General features: G+C 35.6%; 1 protein-coding gene across 2 annotated transcripts; it reads left to right on the forward strand.

Annotated features, from left to right (window-relative positions):
• Positions 1-257: 257 nt before the first annotated feature.
• On the forward strand, positions 258-5,284 carry LOC110787033 (TPR repeat-containing thioredoxin TTL1). Of its 2 annotated transcripts, none has more exons than XM_056827769.1 (7): positions 258-1,636; positions 2,660-2,855; positions 2,984-3,095; positions 3,269-3,588; positions 3,671-3,875; positions 4,012-4,118; positions 4,287-5,284. In XM_056827769.1, the coding sequence occupies exons 1-7, from the start codon at positions 729-731 to the stop codon at positions 4,437-4,439; spliced, it is 2,001 nt and encodes a 666-aa protein (XP_056683747.1). In that variant the 5' UTR covers positions 258-728; the 3' UTR covers positions 4,440-5,284. The 2 variants fall into 2 exon arrangements, with proteins under 2 accessions (XP_056683747.1, XP_021847302.1); XM_021991610.2 differs by having other exon boundaries at positions 260-1,636; positions 2,984-3,168; positions 3,255-3,588.
• Positions 5,285-19,584: the final 14,300 nt, after the last annotated feature.

Below are 19,584 nucleotides of genomic sequence, written 5' to 3' on the forward strand. Positions count from 1 at the left end.
TTTTAACATGTATTTAGGTTTTGTTCTTTTTACCTTATTTTCAACTATTCATTTTAATTTATAAATAAGTTTAGATACAGTAAGTTTAGAAAAATAAGGTCCAATAAACTATTCCGCATAATTTAGTAAAAAGTTCAGATCAGTTAATAGACATGCTGTATTTTTTCTTTTTCTTTACTGTTACACTAATTTCATTTTATTGTTTTGATTTTTCAAGTAGGAAAAGAAATAAAACGAGTGTTGTTGGGGGGAGTGAGTAACTAGTGAGGGATGGGAAGAGAGAGAAAGAGTGAAACCAGTCTCGTGAATCAGCAGAACTAAGAACGAAAGATGGAGATACAAAAGAGGAGAGAGAAATTACGGAAATAAATGCTTAACCCCAACCCCCTTTTCTTCTCTTCCTCTTCTTCTTCCTCTTTTTCTTTCTCTCTCCTCCCCTTTCACTCTCCTCTGTAAAAATCACTCACCCAGAACCCCCAAATCCAAACCCCCTTTCCTTTCCTTAGTTTAATAACACTCACATTCTTTGCTTTCTTTCACGAGATCCCCATCTTTCTCTCTCCTCTTTCTTACATGTCTTCTTCTTCTAACCCTTTTCGACATTTTCTCTCTCTCCTTTCTTCTTCTTGACTCGCATTCACATTGTTCTAAGGATTCTAGATTATACCGAGTTTTTCAATTTTGTTTTTGTTTTAAGGATTTACTTTCCTTTTTGGGGAGATTAAAAAATGGCGAATACAGGAAAACCCGTTTCGGAGCTAGGGATAGATACCCTTTCAGATCGATTGAAAGAGTCGTTTAGCAATAATAATATCAATAGTAATAAGCCCGATTTCCGAGAACTCGATCTGGGCTCACCCGTTTCTCCTTTACGGACAGCTCGGGCGAGTGGACCCGCCCCGAGTTCACTCACTACTACTACCACTACGACGACGACTACCAGCAGTTCGTCAAGCTCATCCGGGTCGTTTACGGGTCGGAAAAACGATTCGAATCCGGTTGCGAAGGGTCATTCCGGCGAGCTTACCGGTTTGAATGAGTCAACCCCGAGGACTCGCCCGGGTCATAAACGGTCCGACTCGACCGGGTCGACCGGGTCCCACCCGCTTATATACTCCGGCGGGGGTGGATCTTCGGTGAATTCACCTCCACTGAATGTTCTGCCGACGGGAAACATCTGCCCGCCGGGGAGGACCCTAAAGACGGGCATGGCGGCTGCCCGGCCGGCTTCGCGGCCGGATGTGTTAGGATTAGGGAAGGCAAATTACGGTCACGGGAGCATAATGCGTTCGGGAAATGTTGCGCCAAGGTCCGGTGAAATGCAAGTTGGTGGTCCGCACGGTGGTGGACCTGGCGGTGGGGATCCATTGAAGCGGGCGATGGGTAGCTCGGATCCGGAGGAGGTGAAGAGGTTGGGGAATGAGCAGTATAAGAGGGGTAATTTTACTGAGGCGTTGAGTTTGTATGACCGAGCAATTGAGCTTTCGCCGTGCAATGCCGCTTACCGGAGTAACCGGGCTGCGGCATGGACAGGTTTGGGTCGGGTTTCTGAGGCGGTAAGAGATTGTGAGGATGCTATTAAGATGGATCCTGATTATGGAAGGGCTCACTTGAGATTAGGGTCTTTGCTCATTAGGTGAGTAATTGAGTTTTAATTGTGAATTTATTTTTATATTATAAAAATAGAATGATTTGATTTTTATTGGATTTTAGTAAATGGTTTTCTTGTACATTGTTAAGTTACAGTAGAATATTAGTTGATTGTTTTATTGTTTTTAGATCTGTGTTTATGTCTATGTGGAGGTGATTAAATTTTGGTTGTTTTGCTGAAGATGTTTGGTATTTAATTATTTTAAAAACATAGTTGGATTTGCTGTTGGTTTTGGTTTTTGTGGTTGCCAGTGTTGACAATGTCATGTTTCATGATTTCATTTTCAGCATAATAGAGAACTTTTTGGTTGGTTTTGTGATTGATTTGGTGTTCATATGGTGTTGCCTTGGGCCTTGCTTAGTTGCCATGTGCTCAATTATGTCTTGATAATTCACCAACTATTGGTGCTTGATTACAGCAGTTCTCGTTTTCTAATTGTCTAAATTAAGTCCGTTTGCTCGGGTTATTTATAGAAGTTATTCGATGAATTGTTTTGTCAATAGAGGAGGGAGGGATATGCTTTCAATTGATGTTGAGTTGTCATTCAGGCTGGCTTGACACTACAATTTTGATTGGCAATGTGATTTTACATTCTTTTAACATTTGGTTGGGTCGCTTATCACCCGATGATTTGCTGCAGAGCATGTTGCCACAATTAGTTTCACTGATGCTATATTGGAAAGTTCCCGCCCTTTCTGCACACGGTTTCTTATTATTTATACACTTGCATATGTGAGGACGTTTTTCTTTAAAGAACATAAATCATTTCCGGATGGTGGAAATTGATGATTGATTTACTTCAGGGACCCTAAGTATTTGTTCATTACGGTAGTGGAATTTGTAATAAATTTCTATCATTTTCTCACTGTTTTTTTTGTTTCCTTTCTAGTATGTTACTATGACGTTAGTCTCTTGGCAATCTCACATTGGATTTACTCTCATCAAATATTTGGTTATGAAATTACTGTTTTATGTAGTAATGTATTTTGCATCTTCGGCTGGTTTTAGGTTAGGACAGGTAGATGTTGCTAGGAAGCACCTATTCTATGCAGGACATCAGCCTGAGGCAACAGAACTCCACAAGTTACAAATAGTGGAGAAGCATCTAAGTAAATGTTCTGATGCCCGGAAAATTGGTGATTGGAAAAGCGCATTGCGGGAAGGAGAGGCTGCCATCGCTGCTGGAGCTGACTATTGTCCTCAGGTGAACTTTTTTTTTTTTACTGTCAGTATGTTACTGGAATATAACAAACAAAGTGCATACTATTTTTGGAGAAGTCCATGATATTAAGCAATTTGGTACTCAAACTAAGTGATTCAATGAATGTCCAGCTTTTTTCATGTAGAGCAGAATGCCTTTTAAAGCTCCAGCAACTTGATGACATAGATAACATCCTGTCGCACATACCGAAAGTTGAACCATCCCCGAACTGCTGCTCACATAGTAAGTTTTTTGGGATGCTTTCTGAGGCTTACCTCTTTTATGTCCGAGCCCAGATCGAGATGGCACTTGGAAGGTGAGTAGAGGAAGTCTTAATTATATGGAGAGAAAAGTTAAGAAGATTTGTAGGGAAAGTGAGAACAGATGATGGATATCTTGCAGGTTTGAGAATGCAGTTACCTGTGCTGAGAAAGCCGGGAAGATTGATCCTAGGAATGTTGAAGTTGGAAAACTGCTAAACAATGTGAGGCTAGCGGCAAGAGCTCGTGCACGTGGAAATGATCTCTTTAAGTCAGAAAGATTTACAGAAGCTTGCGCAGCTTACGGAGAAGGCTTGAAGCTTGACCCATCCAACTCGGTTCTTTTTTGCAACAGAGCTGCCTGTTGGTTTAAACTTGGGATGTGGGAGAAATCCATTGAAGATTGCAATTTTGCTCTTCGTATCCACCCTAATTACACCAAGGCACTTCTTCGAAGAGCTGCCTCAAACAGCAAGGTAAAATTGCTTCTAATATTTTCTCGTCCTTGAGTTTCTTTTAGTTGCATGTTTGAACTTTTTTGGTTTCTGTTTGTTGTAGCTTGAACGATGGGCTGATGCTGTTAAAGATTATGAAATTTTGAGGAAAAAAATTCCACAAGACAATGAAGTTGCTGAATCCTTATTCCATGCTCAAGTTGCATTGAGGAAATCACGTGGGGAAGAGGTATTCAACATGAAGTTTGGTGGTGAAGTAGAGGAAATTTCATGCGTTGAGCAATACAGAGCTACGATATCTTCGCCAGGTGTCCCTTTGTCGTTCTTTAGAAACATTGATAATAATAATAATAAAAATAATAATAATAATGTTGGGTGTGATGTAGACAGATATGTAGTACATTTTTATTTGATCTGACCATTGAACGAACATTGGGGCTGTAGGTGTCTCTGTGGTTCATTTTGAAATTCCTTCAAATCCACAATGCAAGCGCATATCTTCTTTCTTGGATGTTCTGTGTGGTCGATACCCTGCTATCAATTTCCTCAAGGTCAGTAATCTTGTCTCCAGATGATGGTTTCATTATGCTTTTGCTTATGTGAATAATACTTGTATATTGTGCGTGCTATAGAAGTTAGGGAGGGATACATTAAGTAGCGTTGAGAAATCTCTTATGCTCTTTTATCTCTTTGTTTTTGTTTTTATAAAATATTTAAAGGTCAATATTGAGGAAAGCACAGATGTAGCAAATGCTGAAAATGTGAGGATCGTACCGACGTTCAAGATATACAAGAATGGTAGTCGGGTGAAGGAGATTGTAAACCCAACAAGTGACGTTTTGGAAGCTACGGTGAGACACTATAGTCTTTAACACACAGACATGACTGGTATAGTTTATACCCAGAGGTTTTCCGGAAATTCTCTTCTCTTCTCTTCTCTTCTTGCCGACCCAAACAACCTTAATGAATGCCCTCTCATTCACAAACTTATTGTCAGGAGTCCTACCACTTACAAAACTTAAAACTTAAAACTCAAATCTTTTTCCATCCATGTAAGGATTTACTGCTAGTTCACATGTGACATAAAAACCCCGAGCTGCACAATAATCCCATTTGAAGAGCCAATGGCAGAGGAACAAGAGGAGATAGCTTAGAACATTCCCCCTCCCCCCCTCCCTTCCTTTTGCACCTTCTTTATAAAATTTATTCATTCATTGTCCCACCACCTTCTCTGGTTCCCACTCTCATCTACTACCCCCATATTGCCCCTTTTTTCGATTTTTATATTTTTCTTTTTTCATGTTCTCTAAGCCAGCATGCATCATTCTTGTAAAACTCATCCCACCCTTGCCTTAAATCTCTGTTTGAAAATGAAAGAATAGAAAACCAAGATGTGTGTGTGTGTATACTTCAGTTCAGTTAGGCGCATTCGAGAACAAGCGAGAAGACATAATAGAGGTGGGCTGGCTGGCTAGTAGGAAAGAGGGATTCTGTACATGTATATATGTTGAAGATATATACAACAACAACAACAACAAAAAAAATACAATTCAAGGCCATGATGGAGATTGGATGTATGGTGGGTAATTTCATGGGTTAGTGAATAGAAAGGATGAATATGATGAAATGAATGTTTTCTTAAATTATAATTATTTTCTTGTTACTTTGTTCAATTATTTTCATCAATAAAATCCCCCCTCCCCCCAGAATATATAAACTCCGGCCTAGAATTAATTTATGCGTTAATAGTGATTTCAATGTTATAAAAATGAATGGGAGGTTGAAGGTTGAGGCTGAGGCTGAGGCTGAGGCTGAGGCTGAGGCTGAGGCTGAGTATGGTGGTTGATGAGGGCATTCATTTCTAACTGTTGTCTTCCAACGTAGACGCAGTGTCCCCATTAAAGAGCTTTGCTTTTATTTCTTTTGTACACACATTGGAATCGACTAGGTGGTTACATCCATCTCATCTTGTTTTTCTCTTTTCATCAATTCATTCATACAGTCAAGACAGGAATTTGGACCACTCCTTTTATTTTATTTTTTATTTTTTTGTATTTTGTATTTTGTATTTTGTATTTTGTATTTTGTATTTTGACTAGTCAATCATTTATTCATAAATTTGGGTGGTGCTTCGCTAATAGTGCTCATTTCGTACCAATCTAGTGTTGGTCTACCTAGTAGTTAAAACTTACGGAGTAATACTAAACGCATGTGTATGATTTTGTCTAAAGGCTCAAGGAATTTCAACCAATGAAGAATCTCAACTATTAAAGTGTACATGATTAATCCTAACTACCAACATGTTTAGCAATAATGTACATGTTCTTAATCTCTGGCGGAATCTTGACAACCTCTCTAGTAAATATTTGCCAACCTATTGCTTTCTACTCCCTTTGTCACTAAATAATCGTTGGATTCTTTTTAGGACGTCTGATTCTATTTTTTGCCGAATATTTTATAATATATAGTATAGTATAACTTCGTTAAATGGTGTGGTGGTTCTGGTGGTGGAGATAAGTTGAAGTATTTACACACATTTATATATGATGGTCTTGTATATAATATCAACTCCTTATTAAATAATTATACTTCCTACTTTCTAATCAAATAGTTACACATTATGATCAAATAGTTATCTTCAATAATTATGATCAAGCAAATACTTCTATTTTCTAATCAAACAAGTACACTTTATTATTGTATAAGTAATTTTTTTTTTTTGATGATGACTATCATTCATCTTATGCTTATCATGGTTTCATAAGAGCCTTACTCATTATTATTGTTTGACATAAGGTAACAATTAATTAATGTCAAACAGTTACTCATAGAGTAGAAGTTGGTATAAATTGTCGATAGAGGTAATGCGTTTTTTTTGTATTCATTGATTATAAATATAATTCATTCATAACAATAAATCTCATAAAAAAATGACTATCGACATAGGCCAAGTAGTTAAATTTAATTTATTGACTTGAAACCAAATGCCTTGGAATATTTCTTTTTCCCTAGTGAGAAATATTGTCAATTAAAACGCAGGAGTCAATGTTCATAATTAAATATTGTCAGTTAATCAGTTGTTTGACTACATTAAATCTACACTTGGTGGCCTCCATGCCTCCTAAATGCCCCTAATGTGCAAAGAGAAACTACATTGTCAATATTCTTAGGGATCATTTGATTTGCACACTGGTATATGGTTTGAATCATGAATGATATCAAGATGGTATAGATTTGAAATTTATTTCTCAAGATCATGTGTTTGTTCAGTCCTGGAATGATTTTTTCCCTTTTGTTTTAATACATGGAGTAAAGGTATGAGTTAAACTTACATCTCACTTAAGTTTTTAAACTCCATACCTTAGGGGTTTTTGAGTTATGGGTTTAAAAAATTTGAAATTATTAACCAAACACATACCTCATAGGCTCATACATAGAACTCGCGAATCAAATGCCCCCTTAAGTAATTTCAAATTAAAACCTCGCTATTAGACAATAAGCATAACTCGAAACTAGCCGGCGATTGTCATCCACATTTTGAAGTTGATTATCGAGGAATGGGCAACTTTCGAAACATGACACTGAATTAATTTCTTCAAGTTCTAATGTACTTGGTATATGTTTAAAGATGAATATCTTTATTATAAATTAATTGTAATGAATTTGGCAATGGGACAATGAGAACTAATGTCATGTGAATTAGATCTCAATCTCCATATAGACATAGTGTGTCAGTTTGTAATGGGGTTGGGACCCACATAATGACCGACCATTAAGATTGATAATGTTGATTAATCCCAAATTAAGTTAACAATTTCTATATTGAGAAGGATCATTCTTTTGGACTAAGATTTCATGTCATCCTTGATTTATGGGTGGTTTTGTTAGCGCCTTATTTTGCATATGTTTCTGTTTTGGTTTTCTAATTCAAAATATGTGAATTACACAAATTTATTTCATGACTAAACCAATTGTTATAGAGTTAATTACAAATTGATATCCTTTATCTTGCATACTAGTGATTTCACCTGCCCTAAATGGAGTGGAAATGGAAATGATATTAGGGTGGTTATAGTATATGAGGCTGACTGATAATAATCAGATCTGGTTGTGAATATTCACTTAGGTGATTAATTGAAAATGATTTAGATTTTTACCCACTCGGATATTTATGAATGGTTGATATGGCGGAGTCACCTTAAAGTTTATACTTGTATAAACACCATGGGTGATCAGTTTTGACGAAATCTAGTTGTGGGAATGTCCGAGCACAGAGTAAAGGTTTACCTCCTCTCACTCACCAACAAAAAAAAAACACCAATGTCCAAGCACCACCACCATATGTCACTATCATATCTACTTTCCAACTAGCAATCCGTTTTCGTCCTGCCCGTCCAGCCATCTCACCCTTGTCAAGTTCATGTGAATATCTGTCAAGGCTCAAAACTTGAATGTCTTATTATTCTCAACAATATTTATACAAGAGAAAATGTACACGGTGCACACTCTCATATTTTATCCTCACATATAAAGAGAAAATGTGGTAGAGATCACCAATGGACATAAAAATATCCTTGGATGCACCTAATAATTTTCAGAAATATTATGGGCAACCAAATACTAAGGCCCTGTTTAGTTCACCTTATTTCAGGATCTTATTACTTATTTCAAATTTAATCTGATCAGATCAGATTAGAAAAAATATGTTCAAATTAGAAAAAATAAGTTCAGATCAGATCAGACATTATAACTATTATTATACATTTACATCATTGTTATTATTACTATTATTTTATTACTGTAATTGCATTAATAAAAAAGAATGTTGTCGTCGGTGCAATTAAAATCTATTATTTAAGGCGTAAAAAACATTAACAAATCATTCAAATTCATCATGTCCAAATTAAAACCATCAACTCCATATCATAAACAATATGATAAAATCATGCCCATATCATAACTGATTTTTACAGATCATAACCAATATTTATTCAGACCAGAGCCGGTATGATCACATAATATCCATATCATGTTTAGATCCGCAAAGATCTTGTCTAGATCAGAACCGATCCTTACAGAACCGATCATATCATGTCCAGACCAGAATCGAAATGTTTAGATTAGAACTGGTCTAGATATCGACTCTGTACAGATTATGTGCAGATCAGAATTGATCTCCAGAGATCATGTCCATATCAGAATTGATTTGTACATATCATGCCCAGATCATAACTGGTATGTAAAGATCATGCATGACTAGATCATCACTGATATGTATAAATCATATCCAGATTAGAATTGATCTGATCTGTATAGATCATATCCAGATCAGATCTGGTGTGTATAAATCATGTCTAGATCAGAATTGATATACAAAGATCATGTCTAGATTAGAACCGATATGTCCAAATCAGAACCCACGCGTGTAGATTAGAACCCATATATTCGGATCGATCTATCTAGATCATCTCTAAATCTGTACTGAGTTGTCAAGTCAAGTCCATATCAAAATCAATATGTCCAGGTCATGTCCAAATTTGAACCAATCAATTTCGATCAAAATCGATATGTCCAGACCATATCCAAATCAGAACTTGTATGTACAGATCATGTACAGATCAAACTTCGTTGTATAGATCATGTCCAGATCTGTACTGATCATGTACATATTAGAACCAATCATGTCCAGATCAAAACTTCGTTGTATAGATCATGTCCAGATCTGTACTAATCATGTCCATATTAGAACTGTTCTGTCCCAGATCATATCCAAATCGGAACCAAATTTGTACATATCATCCCCAAATTAGAACCGATCTGTACAGATCATATCCAAATCATAATTGACATGTCCAGATCATAACCCCTCTATCTAGATCATGTCTAGGTCTATGAGAAAAGTCAAATAAGTAATATCAATATTATAAATTTGTGTACCATTTATTTTACACGTAAACAGTTTAATATTAATAAATGTAGATTTTTGTTTAAACTTAATTCTGAAAAATCTGATCACAGATCAGATCAGAAAAAATAAGTTCATATCAGACCAGGTCAGACCAGATCAGACCAGATCAAACCAGATCAGATTAGACCAGATTAGGAGAAATAAGGTGAACTAAACAGGGCCTAAGTATCTATGCGTAACTCCTTGAATTAGGAAATAAATGTTAAACTCCTAATACCACTAAACTTCCTATCATCAATACTTCAACATCAGTTACAAAAACACTTGAATATTCCTAACTAGGTTTAAAGCCTGTGCGATGCACGAGTTAGGTATTTTTTATTGTATTATTGTAAGTACATTTTTTTAACGAAATTACATTATTATAATGACAAAATTTATAAAACTAAGCTTAAGGGAAAGTGAAGCTTAACATGTAAATTCATGTATACAAATTTAAATTCAAACAATATTTCCTAAGATAAATATTTTATTTTTAATAAATAAAGATAAATATGAAAGATTCAGTTGGATAGAAATATAAATTAATTTAATATGATAAATTTCTATCATCATTTAAAATTTTATTTTTATATTTTATCTTTTAAAAATATAAAAATATAATAAATAAATAAATAAAAATCTAACTCTGCTCTCTGGCAAACAAAACCCTTGCATAGCTCTGTTGAACAGTATTCTTGGCCAGATTATGCGCGTTCTGGATGATCTCGACCTACCTTGTGCACAACGCAACGGTTTAAGAACTTACCACATTTTCAGATCATCGCTATTATTCATTCCTATTGAGCATCTTGCATGTGTTGATTATGTAAATTAGTAACCGATACCGATGAGTCCGTCAGGATTAGGACAAAGTTAATAGAATTGTACTTAGCCCACTGCATTCCATGTAAAAATGCTAAAGCCTCAGCTTGAGCCGCTGAAAGAGTCATTCCCCAGCTGCACCTTGTTGTTGTATGTAAAGGGTCACCAGACATGACTTCTAAAGACCATCCCATTCCTGCTCGATTATTCTCCTTTTTCCAAGCCATGATTCCCTATAATTTTAAGGAATTTGTTTCTAACAACATTGAAGTTAACCAATAAATTTAATTTCACACTAGAAAACGAAAACGAAAATAGAAAACGAAATTCCATGTAACTTTCTATCACTTCCAGAGGACATGCTCAATGATCTGATCCTATAATGTCAAGAATAACTCTCTTGATTTGTTCGAGCACCCAGTGATAAAAGTTTGCATTGTTCTCGAGACTCAAGAGACATTTGCAACGTTACATACTTTACACAAGGCGTTTCGACATGCAACTCGTTTTCACTTTTGTTATACGATAATACTTTAGTACTGGGCGATGCCCCGATTACAATGTTGGATAACATACAAAAATTTTACGCATTGTTTATATGTGTTGCGTATGCGAGTTTGACCTTTTCTTAATAACTATTCGTAGATCGTTTATTTTATTTGGATGTAATGTATTGTATGTAGTACGTATCAATTTTCAGTCATACAGTTCTTCCTTTTTTGGGTTGTTAATTAGTATTTGTAAATCATGCCCAATATCTAATAAATGTTTTGTGTATATGGTATGATCCACATATGCTAATACAATTGTTGACTAATTAATGAAAAAACGTGTTATATTATATGTAGAAAATGGACAAATTAAAAATGCAATCATTATTCAAAACCAATTTCAATAATGTTAACAAAATTAATTTTTCTTGCAATCACAATGTGGTGAAATTAGAAAATTAATAACATAAACCGTGTGAAAAAAATGTAAATACACGTACACTAATCCTATTCTACTTAAATATATTTGAATAGAGTTACAATGCATAAATAATAGTATAGCTAAGATGGTCATCTTTCTACGATATTTCTTGTTGGTTCCATGTTCGTACCCTAACAAAAAACATTTTGTGTACCAATATAGAAAAAGCACATCCTCCATGTCATTGTTGATGTGTCGCCTTGTCATATTTAGAGAAGGTGACACATGACGGCGTGACATGATTTGCCTTGGAGATTTAATAATAGTATAGATTTTATCATTTGACATGATAAATTTCTTTGACCTTTATTCAGTATTCTTATCTTTTGAATGTGTTGAATGGTGAATGTAAAATCTTACGTGGACATTCTCAACTCTCTTGAAAAACTCCAAAATATATATATATATATATATATATATATATATATATATATATATATATATATATATAGAATCAGGATCCGGTGAGAACCATCCCTTAAGATGAGAACCGAGAACTAATCTCAGCCGTCGATCAAACCAATACAACGGCCAAAGATCTACCCGACCAACCGAAATTAGTAAGGGTAGTTTAGTAATTTTTCCGCCTTGAATGACCTCTCCCACTCCCCCCAATTTTCAGAATATCTTTCTCTCTCTTCCTTCCCTCCTTTCCTGCGAATTGAACGTTCTCTCTCTCTCTAACATCCTCCGCCATTTTCAATCGTTCTCCTCTGTTCTTTATGTCTTATCTGCCAAAATTTGTAGATCCAATTCCTTCATCGTTCTTAAAAATCAGTAATTTGGTAAGTTAATTTTATTTGGTTAATATTGTATATTTTCTTCGATTAATCTTTTGATTGAATATGCATTTGATTCAACCTTCCGAGTTCATTTTTCTCGAATTTGTGGTTTTCTTTTGATTTTGTGGAATTAGGTTAATTCATTCGCATTCATTTAATTTCTTTGAATTATTAGTTTTGTTGAATTGAGTTCCTTTGATTCATTCATTCGAATTAGGGTTTTTTTTGGGAATTAGCTAGGTGTTTACTGATTATGGAAATTTGATGCTGTTGGAATCGTTGTCACTTTCCCTGGACTCATTGTTGAAGTAGGCGTGGAATATTAATTGCTTCTAGACTGAGGTATGAGAAAGTAGTGAAACAGATGCCTTTGGTTTCTGGAATTAGCTAGGTGGTTTAGTTGAATTGAGTTGATGCTAGTGGAAGAGATGTTTTTATTGGTTAAGCTGCTTGACAAGGTTATTAGGGTGGTGTTATAGCTTGGTTGGTGAGTTCTTTGGGTGGGAGTGCTTAATAGCAACCCTTTTTCTGGATCTAATTGACAAGGTTAGGTCTTGGGTTTCTTTTGGTAAAATCAGTTCTTTATCCTGCTCCTCTGAATTGTACATGGCTGAGAGCTTTTGATGTCAGTGTGAACTCAAGTTTTCAGAGTCGTGCCACAAGTATAGCTTCCTAGGCTGTAGAAGATTGTTGTGAGCCTCTTGGGTTCGTGGAAGTAGTGCTCGTATTTTTGTTGCTACATTTAGTGGTAACAGAACTGATGATCACTTGGAGAAAGTTATTAAGGCCTGCAAATTTTTCTCTAAACCCTTTAAGAGGCTTACTGAGGAAATTTATCCCTGAGAATCTCCATGGGCAAGCCCGGAGCCACTATCACCAGGTTGACTAGCTAGCCAGGTTCGGTCCTGGGCCTGTGATCTTTTGCTGTCTTGGTAGTCACCCTGTCTTAGACGCAGCCCAACTGCAGGAGCTGGCCCTGGGCCTTGAAATCACAAGACAACCCTTCTTGATGGCCTTAAAGCCTCCTGTGGGTTGTTCCACCTTGGAGGAGCTGCTGCCATAAGGGTATAATCATCTGGTTGGCGGGAGAAGAGTGGCTCACGGTGGGTGGGTGCAGCATCAGAAGATACTGGCACACCCATCGTTAGGATGCTTTGTGACCCTTTGTGGGTCTTCGTCAATGTGGTAGGGGTTAGTGAGTGAAATTCAGCTGGCACTACATTCTCTCCTTTGCTGAGCTTGACGAGCCAACAAAAAATTGATTCACCCCAACTTCTAACTCGGTTTTGCAGATTTGCAGCAACTTCTTGTCGACGGAATCTGGTGCTTGTTCACACATGTACAATCGAAGCCTCTACTTTTGAACTGTTTTGATTTACTTTTTTTGGTATTTTCTTTACTTTTATTTATTCTATTTAAAAACATTAGCCTACTAGCTCAATTGGTAGAGCATTGTGCAAATGCACAAAGGATGTGGGTTCGAATTCCACGTAGGTTCGTCTTTACTTTTTGTATTATTTTATTTACTTTTAATTGGAAAACCTTTACTTTGACCTTATATACTATCCTTGAAAACCTCAATACCGTGAACAAACTTCAAACTAAGACGTCATGTTATGTCCCCAAATGATGTTATTCTTATGATAATACAGATAGGATATAACGTCTCATGTTTATAGAGTTAGTAATATTTACTTTTGAGTTTTTCAAATTTACCTTTTAGTTTACTTTATTTACTTTTGAGTTTATAGCGTTTACTTTTTTTGTTTTGTTTTGCATGTTGGTGCAGATCGGCAGTACCAATAGAAAAATAACATTGTGCAGATCAACGTTGAACATAACAGACATCCGCACCAACTGAACAACAAAACAAAGTTGAACATTTCAGAGCAGTGCAAACAACCTCACCATCCACCTCTGCAGCCGTAGTGCAAACAACCTCACAATCCACCTCTGCAGCCCAAGCTTAGAACATACACAAAAAGTATCATCAGAAACAAAAGCCTCACAGCAGAAGAACTGCAGCAGCACAACAACACAAATAACATAGAACACTTTCTATTTCTTGATGGTTCTTTACTTTTGAACCAAATTTATTTACTTTTACAAGTTATTTATCTACTTCTAAATTGTAAAGGAAAATCATGTAAAATTGTAGTAGAGCAAAGAGATTAACTATATTTTTATTTTTATTTCAATTGATGATAATGAAATAGAGAACAATTTTAATTTACTATTGAATCGATTCTATTTACTTTTACGATAATTTTTTTTGGGTATGCGGACTCGGCTTTGCAAGCTTAGGAAATTACGTGTCTTAAAGGCCTGAAATGGGCTGCTAACAGGAACATAGCTTCACTTAGGGTTCTCTCAGACTCGTACATGCTGGTGGAGATGCTAAGGGATGCAGTTGGACGATCCAGAAGATTCACTCAATTGGGAAAGGTTTAGAATACTGCAGCATAACCAAAGTTGAAAGGGCTCCAATGCAGCGGGCTCAGCGGGCTCACTCTCTCACTACTACAGCTTCTGTTACTCTTGTTTCTTTTTCTAATTCGTTGCAGTTTCTTGTTCTTTAAGCTAAAAAAAACTCCAGTTTTTTTTAAAAAAATTTGTTTAAGAGTTTTTCTTATTTACTTTTCAACATTTTTATTTACTTTTGAGTTTTTTTAATTTACTTTTGGGTTTTTATTTACTCTTCAGTAAACCTATGTAGGATTTGAACCTACATCCATGTACAATGACACATTTCTCTACCATTTGAGCTAATAGGTTTTCTTTTTGAAAAAAAGTTAAGAAAAAATTACGATTGAACTTCCATTATTATTAACTTTACTTTTAGAGCGATTTAGTTTACTTTTGCACACTTCTTGTTTACTTAGACATTAGAATCTAATTGACTTACTTAAAAACATAATTTGAGCATCATCACAATTTTAATCAATGTATTCAAGTATCAGGTTTTAATGGTGGCTTTCTTCTTGCTAGTTCATACTTAATTGTCTGCATAACAGTTTTAAAAGCCAAGTTTTACATACAGATTGATCTTGATATTTAGTTTACTTTAAGAGAGCTTAACCTTACATTAACACAATTTTAGTTAACTTTAACGAATTTACTTCTGGTCTTAATTTATTTACTTTTACCAAACTTCCATTTACTTTTTAAATAAGAGAAAAGAGTATTTGATGCCTGACTCTAGACCAACAACAAAGCAGACCAACAACAAAGCAAAGAAAAACCATACTGCAAAACAGTCCCTAGAAGATCAAATATACACCCAGCACTTTAGAAGATCAAATATACACCCAGCACTTCAGCAGGCAACAACTAAACATTGGACTTCATTTGGGAATTCTGATGCAGGGAGTGTAACAAGTACCAAAAGAAACAATCCTTGACACAAATCAACCAGAAAGTTTAGAATTAAAAATCTCAAATCAGAAAACAGAATTAAAAAAATGAAAACCACTGTTGCAGAGAATCCGATATTAAATCCACCCCGCTCTCATCAGTCTTGATCGAACAATATCATCTAAGCAGCACAACAGGTAGTTTTTGAAAAGAAAAATCGATGACAGACCTTATTATTCAGTTGCATTCATCTCCCAGTTTCCCCTCCTATGTCATTAGTTCTCTTTACATGCTTCCATTCCAACAGAAATAAATGTCTAACAGAAGCAGAACTGCAGTAGCACAACAACGCAGAACAACACATAAATTTACCTTGACATCAACGCTGCAAAACAAAACAACAAGCCACGACAACTCTATAGCCATTGCAGACAAATATCACATTGTGCACAGACCCCTAGTCAACTAAGGTAAAACCAACAGTTAGTGAAACCAACATCACAAAGTCAACCTTGGTCAACTTGCTACACTTGACTCACAATAACCACCAACCAACACCTGATCTAATAATAGCAGACCTAGTGGCACCATAATCAGTAGCTATCAACAACATGTAATTCTTGTACATAACATCCAACCATCATTTACTTTTAAGTTTAATTTATCTAATTTTACTGATTGTTTATTTACTTACGAGTCTAACTAATTTACTTTTTAAAATAAAGTTCGATAAGGCCAAAAATTAAGAAAAACACAATTGCAATAGAATAGAACCACCAAAACTGAGCAACAAACACAATTTTTGGCTTAAACTTGGCAAAACAACTTAAAGCATGGAAACACAGACCAAAACATCAGCACAGGAACAAATCCGTTTACGTTTAGCAATATTAAGCTTACTTTAGCACAGTTTTTGTTTACTTCAACACATTTTAATAGCTAATTTGTTCACTTCTATCAAGAATTAAAATCGATCAAAAATTCAATAAGATTATTGTATTAGAAACATATATTGTCTTCAAGTAATATGCGAAGCTTGAACTAATTTTACAACGAAACTTACAGAGATTGAAAATTCTAGAAATTGATTTAGACTGAATTCACAACTCTTACCTTTACTTCAGGAGTTTCGCCGAAAAGGTTGATGAACTTGAAAATTCAAGCCGAGTCAATATGCAAATATCAAAGCAAATTAGCAATGAAAATTACAGAAATAAAAAACCTAGAAATCCAATTGAACTATATTAGCAATATTTACCTCTGTCATTAAGAAACTTTAGAAAGAATCCAAATTATACAACAATACTGATGAATTCAAGCTTAAAAACTCTCAAATTTTTGCTCGCATCATCTCTATGGAGCCCAAAATTTGCTGCAAAAATCTAGACAACCTCCCGAATTGAAGATGGAAAATCAATGTAAAACGTTAGAAATTTTGATTTTGCGAAGAAATAAAGTGCAATTGTAGCTATTAGTTGACAGATTATACCTAAACTTGCGACAGATTTTCCGAAAAATGAAGAGCGTAGTGTTTAGAGAGATAGAGGGGGGGGGGGGGAATTCGCATATTTTAGAGAGAGAAACAATCATACCAGTAGTTCTCCGAGAAAGAAAAAAGTCAGCGTGTTTTTTTGGAGTTGGATTAGATTGAATCTCGGCCGCTCGTTTCATCTCAATCCAATGATTGCTAGAGGTTCTCATCATAAAAAGGTTCTCATCTTAAGAAGGGTTCTCACCAGAACCTGGTCCTATATATATATATATATATATATATATATATATATATATATATATATATATATATATATATATATATAGGGAAGGGATCCGGTAAGAACACCTCCTTATGTAAGAACACTTCTTACAGTAAGAACACTTTTACCTTCTCCATGTTCTAAATTTTTTCAACCATGTTCTAAATGTATTTAACAATGTTCTAAATTTTCAAGCTCGTGTTCTAAATTTATTCAACGATGTTCTAAATTTGTTCAACCATGTTCTAAAGTTATTCAATCATGTTCTAAATTTATTCAACGATGTTCTAAATTTTTAAGCTCATGTTCTAAATTAATTCAAGCATGTTCTAAAATTATTCAAGCATGTTCTAAATTTTCAAGCTCATGTTCTAAATTATTCAAGCATGTTCTAAAGGTATTCGACGATGTTCTAAATTTGTTCAACCATGTTCTAAATTTATTCAAGCATGTTCTATAATTTTTTTTTTAACAATATTCTAAATTTAGAACATGAGAACCTAGTCAACACATATACATATATACATGTTCTAAAATTTCAAGCTCATGTTCTAAATTAATTCAAGTATGTTCTAAAATTATTAAACATGTTATAAATTTATTCAACCATGTTCTAAATTTATTCAACCATGTTCTAAATCCATTCAAGCATGTTCTAAATTTATTCAACCATGTTCTAAATTTTTTTTTTTTGGCAAATAAACATTTTATTAACCAAAAGGAAAGAGCAACAGCTCAAATATTACAAGCACCAGAACAACTGGAGCACTAGTTCCCCAACAGGAACAAAACAGAACCACCTAGACTAGAACCTGACAGCAACAGGCCTAATACAGCAACAAAGCAATGTCTGAATCTCTACATCTGCAAGCAACCTTAAACACAATTTCTTTAACAATTTGCTCAGCTGATTGAACATGACCAGCAAAGACTCTTTGATTCCTTTGAATCCACAGGCAATAGACTGCTTCAGCAAAACCAGCAAGGAAAAGTTTGCTCACAGCAGTGCATTTTTTACTCATCCTCATAGCAAATTGGAGCTCCTTATCAAAAGCTTGGCTGCTCCTATTGATATTCAGAATCTGCAGGAATTTCTGCCAGACTTGTCTAGCATACGAACACTGAAAGAACAAGTGCTGCACTGATTCTGGATCAACACCACATAAACTGCAAACACCATCAGTAACTATGCCCCACTGCAAGAGTCTGTCTTTGGTAGAAAGCCTCCCATGAACAGCAAGCCACAAAATGAAGAGACTCTTAGGGCTAGCAAAGTTATTACAAACCACTCTCCTCCACTGAACTTTAGGAAACTGACCCACAAACATAGGTACATCTTCTTGATAGAGTAACCACCAGTAGCAAAAAACAGTTGCTTGCACATAGGATCCCTTTCCAGCAAATCTCTACACCCCCAAATCTTCTTAAGAACCCAGGAAGCAGAACCTGGCAGAGCCATGGTGAACAAATCCTTGCCCTTGATATAGTATGCATTGACCCATTTAACCCATAGAGCATCAGGTTTGAAAGCCAAAGCCCACAAAAGCTTCAGAATAGCAGCTTTGTTCCAAAGATAGAAGTTTTTCACATTTTGCCCACCAGCAACTCTAGGTTTACACACTGAATCACAAGCAATGGGAGCTTTCCTAGAGGTTTTGGTGTCACCAGTCCACAGGTAGGTCCTACAAATTCTTTCTATCTCTCTGAGAACCTTTTTTGGGAGCATAAATATTTGGCTCCAGTAGGTTTGAAGGCTAAACAAGATCACCTTCACCAACTGTAACCTTCCAGCATAGGACAATTTCTTAGCAACCCAAGAAGAAACTCTAGAGTAGAATTTATCAATGAGATGTTTACACTGGTTAATGGTAAGTTTGGCACTAGAAAGTGGAACTCCTAAGTATTTAAAAGGAAGACTGCCTTTAGAAATACCAAGAGAAACCATAATTGCATCTTGTTCCCACTGAGGAACACCAGAAAAATAGATCTCAGTTTTCTCCATATTAGCTTCCAACCCAGAAGCTTGAGAAAAACAGGAAAAAGCTTTAAACATAAGCTGCAGGGAGATAATGTCACCTCTAGCAAAAAGCAACAAATCATCTGCAAACATGAGATGAGTGAGCTTGATCTTCTCACATTTAGGATGATAATTGAAATCAGGATTGGTAGCCAAGTTCTTCATACATCTACTCAGATACTCCATGCAAATGGCAAACAAGAAAGGAGAGAGAGGGTCCCCTTGTCTAAGGCCTTTCTTTGCAGGAAAAGGCAGCATAGGTTTGCCATTAACAAGAATTGAATAGCTCACAGAAGTAACACAGGAGTGCACCCACTGAATGAACTGCCCAGGGAAGCCAAGCTCCTGTAACACCATGAAGAGAAA

The sequence above is a fragment of the Spinacia oleracea genome, chromosome 4, assembly GCF_020520425.1.
Source record: "Spinacia oleracea cultivar Varoflay chromosome 4, BTI_SOV_V1, whole genome shotgun sequence".
Classification (NCBI taxonomy): domain Eukaryota; kingdom Viridiplantae; phylum Streptophyta; class Magnoliopsida; order Caryophyllales; family Amaranthaceae; genus Spinacia; species Spinacia oleracea.

What these genes read in the sequence shown, in the direction of transcription:
- LOC110787033 (XM_021991610.2), top strand. Translation starts at nt 729, where the DNA reads ATGGCGAATACAGGAAAACCCGTTTCGGAGCTAGGGATAGATACCCTT. An exon ending in GAGCTGACTATTGTCCTCAG is followed by an intron (nt 2,856 to 2,983) that starts GTGAACTTTTTT and finishes ATGAATGTCCAG; the next exon opens with CTTTTTTCATGTAGAGCAGA. An exon ending in GAGCTGCCTCAAACAGCAAG is followed by an intron (nt 3,589 to 3,670) that starts GTAAAATTGCTT and finishes TGTTTGTTGTAG; the next exon opens with CTTGAACGATGGGCTGATGC.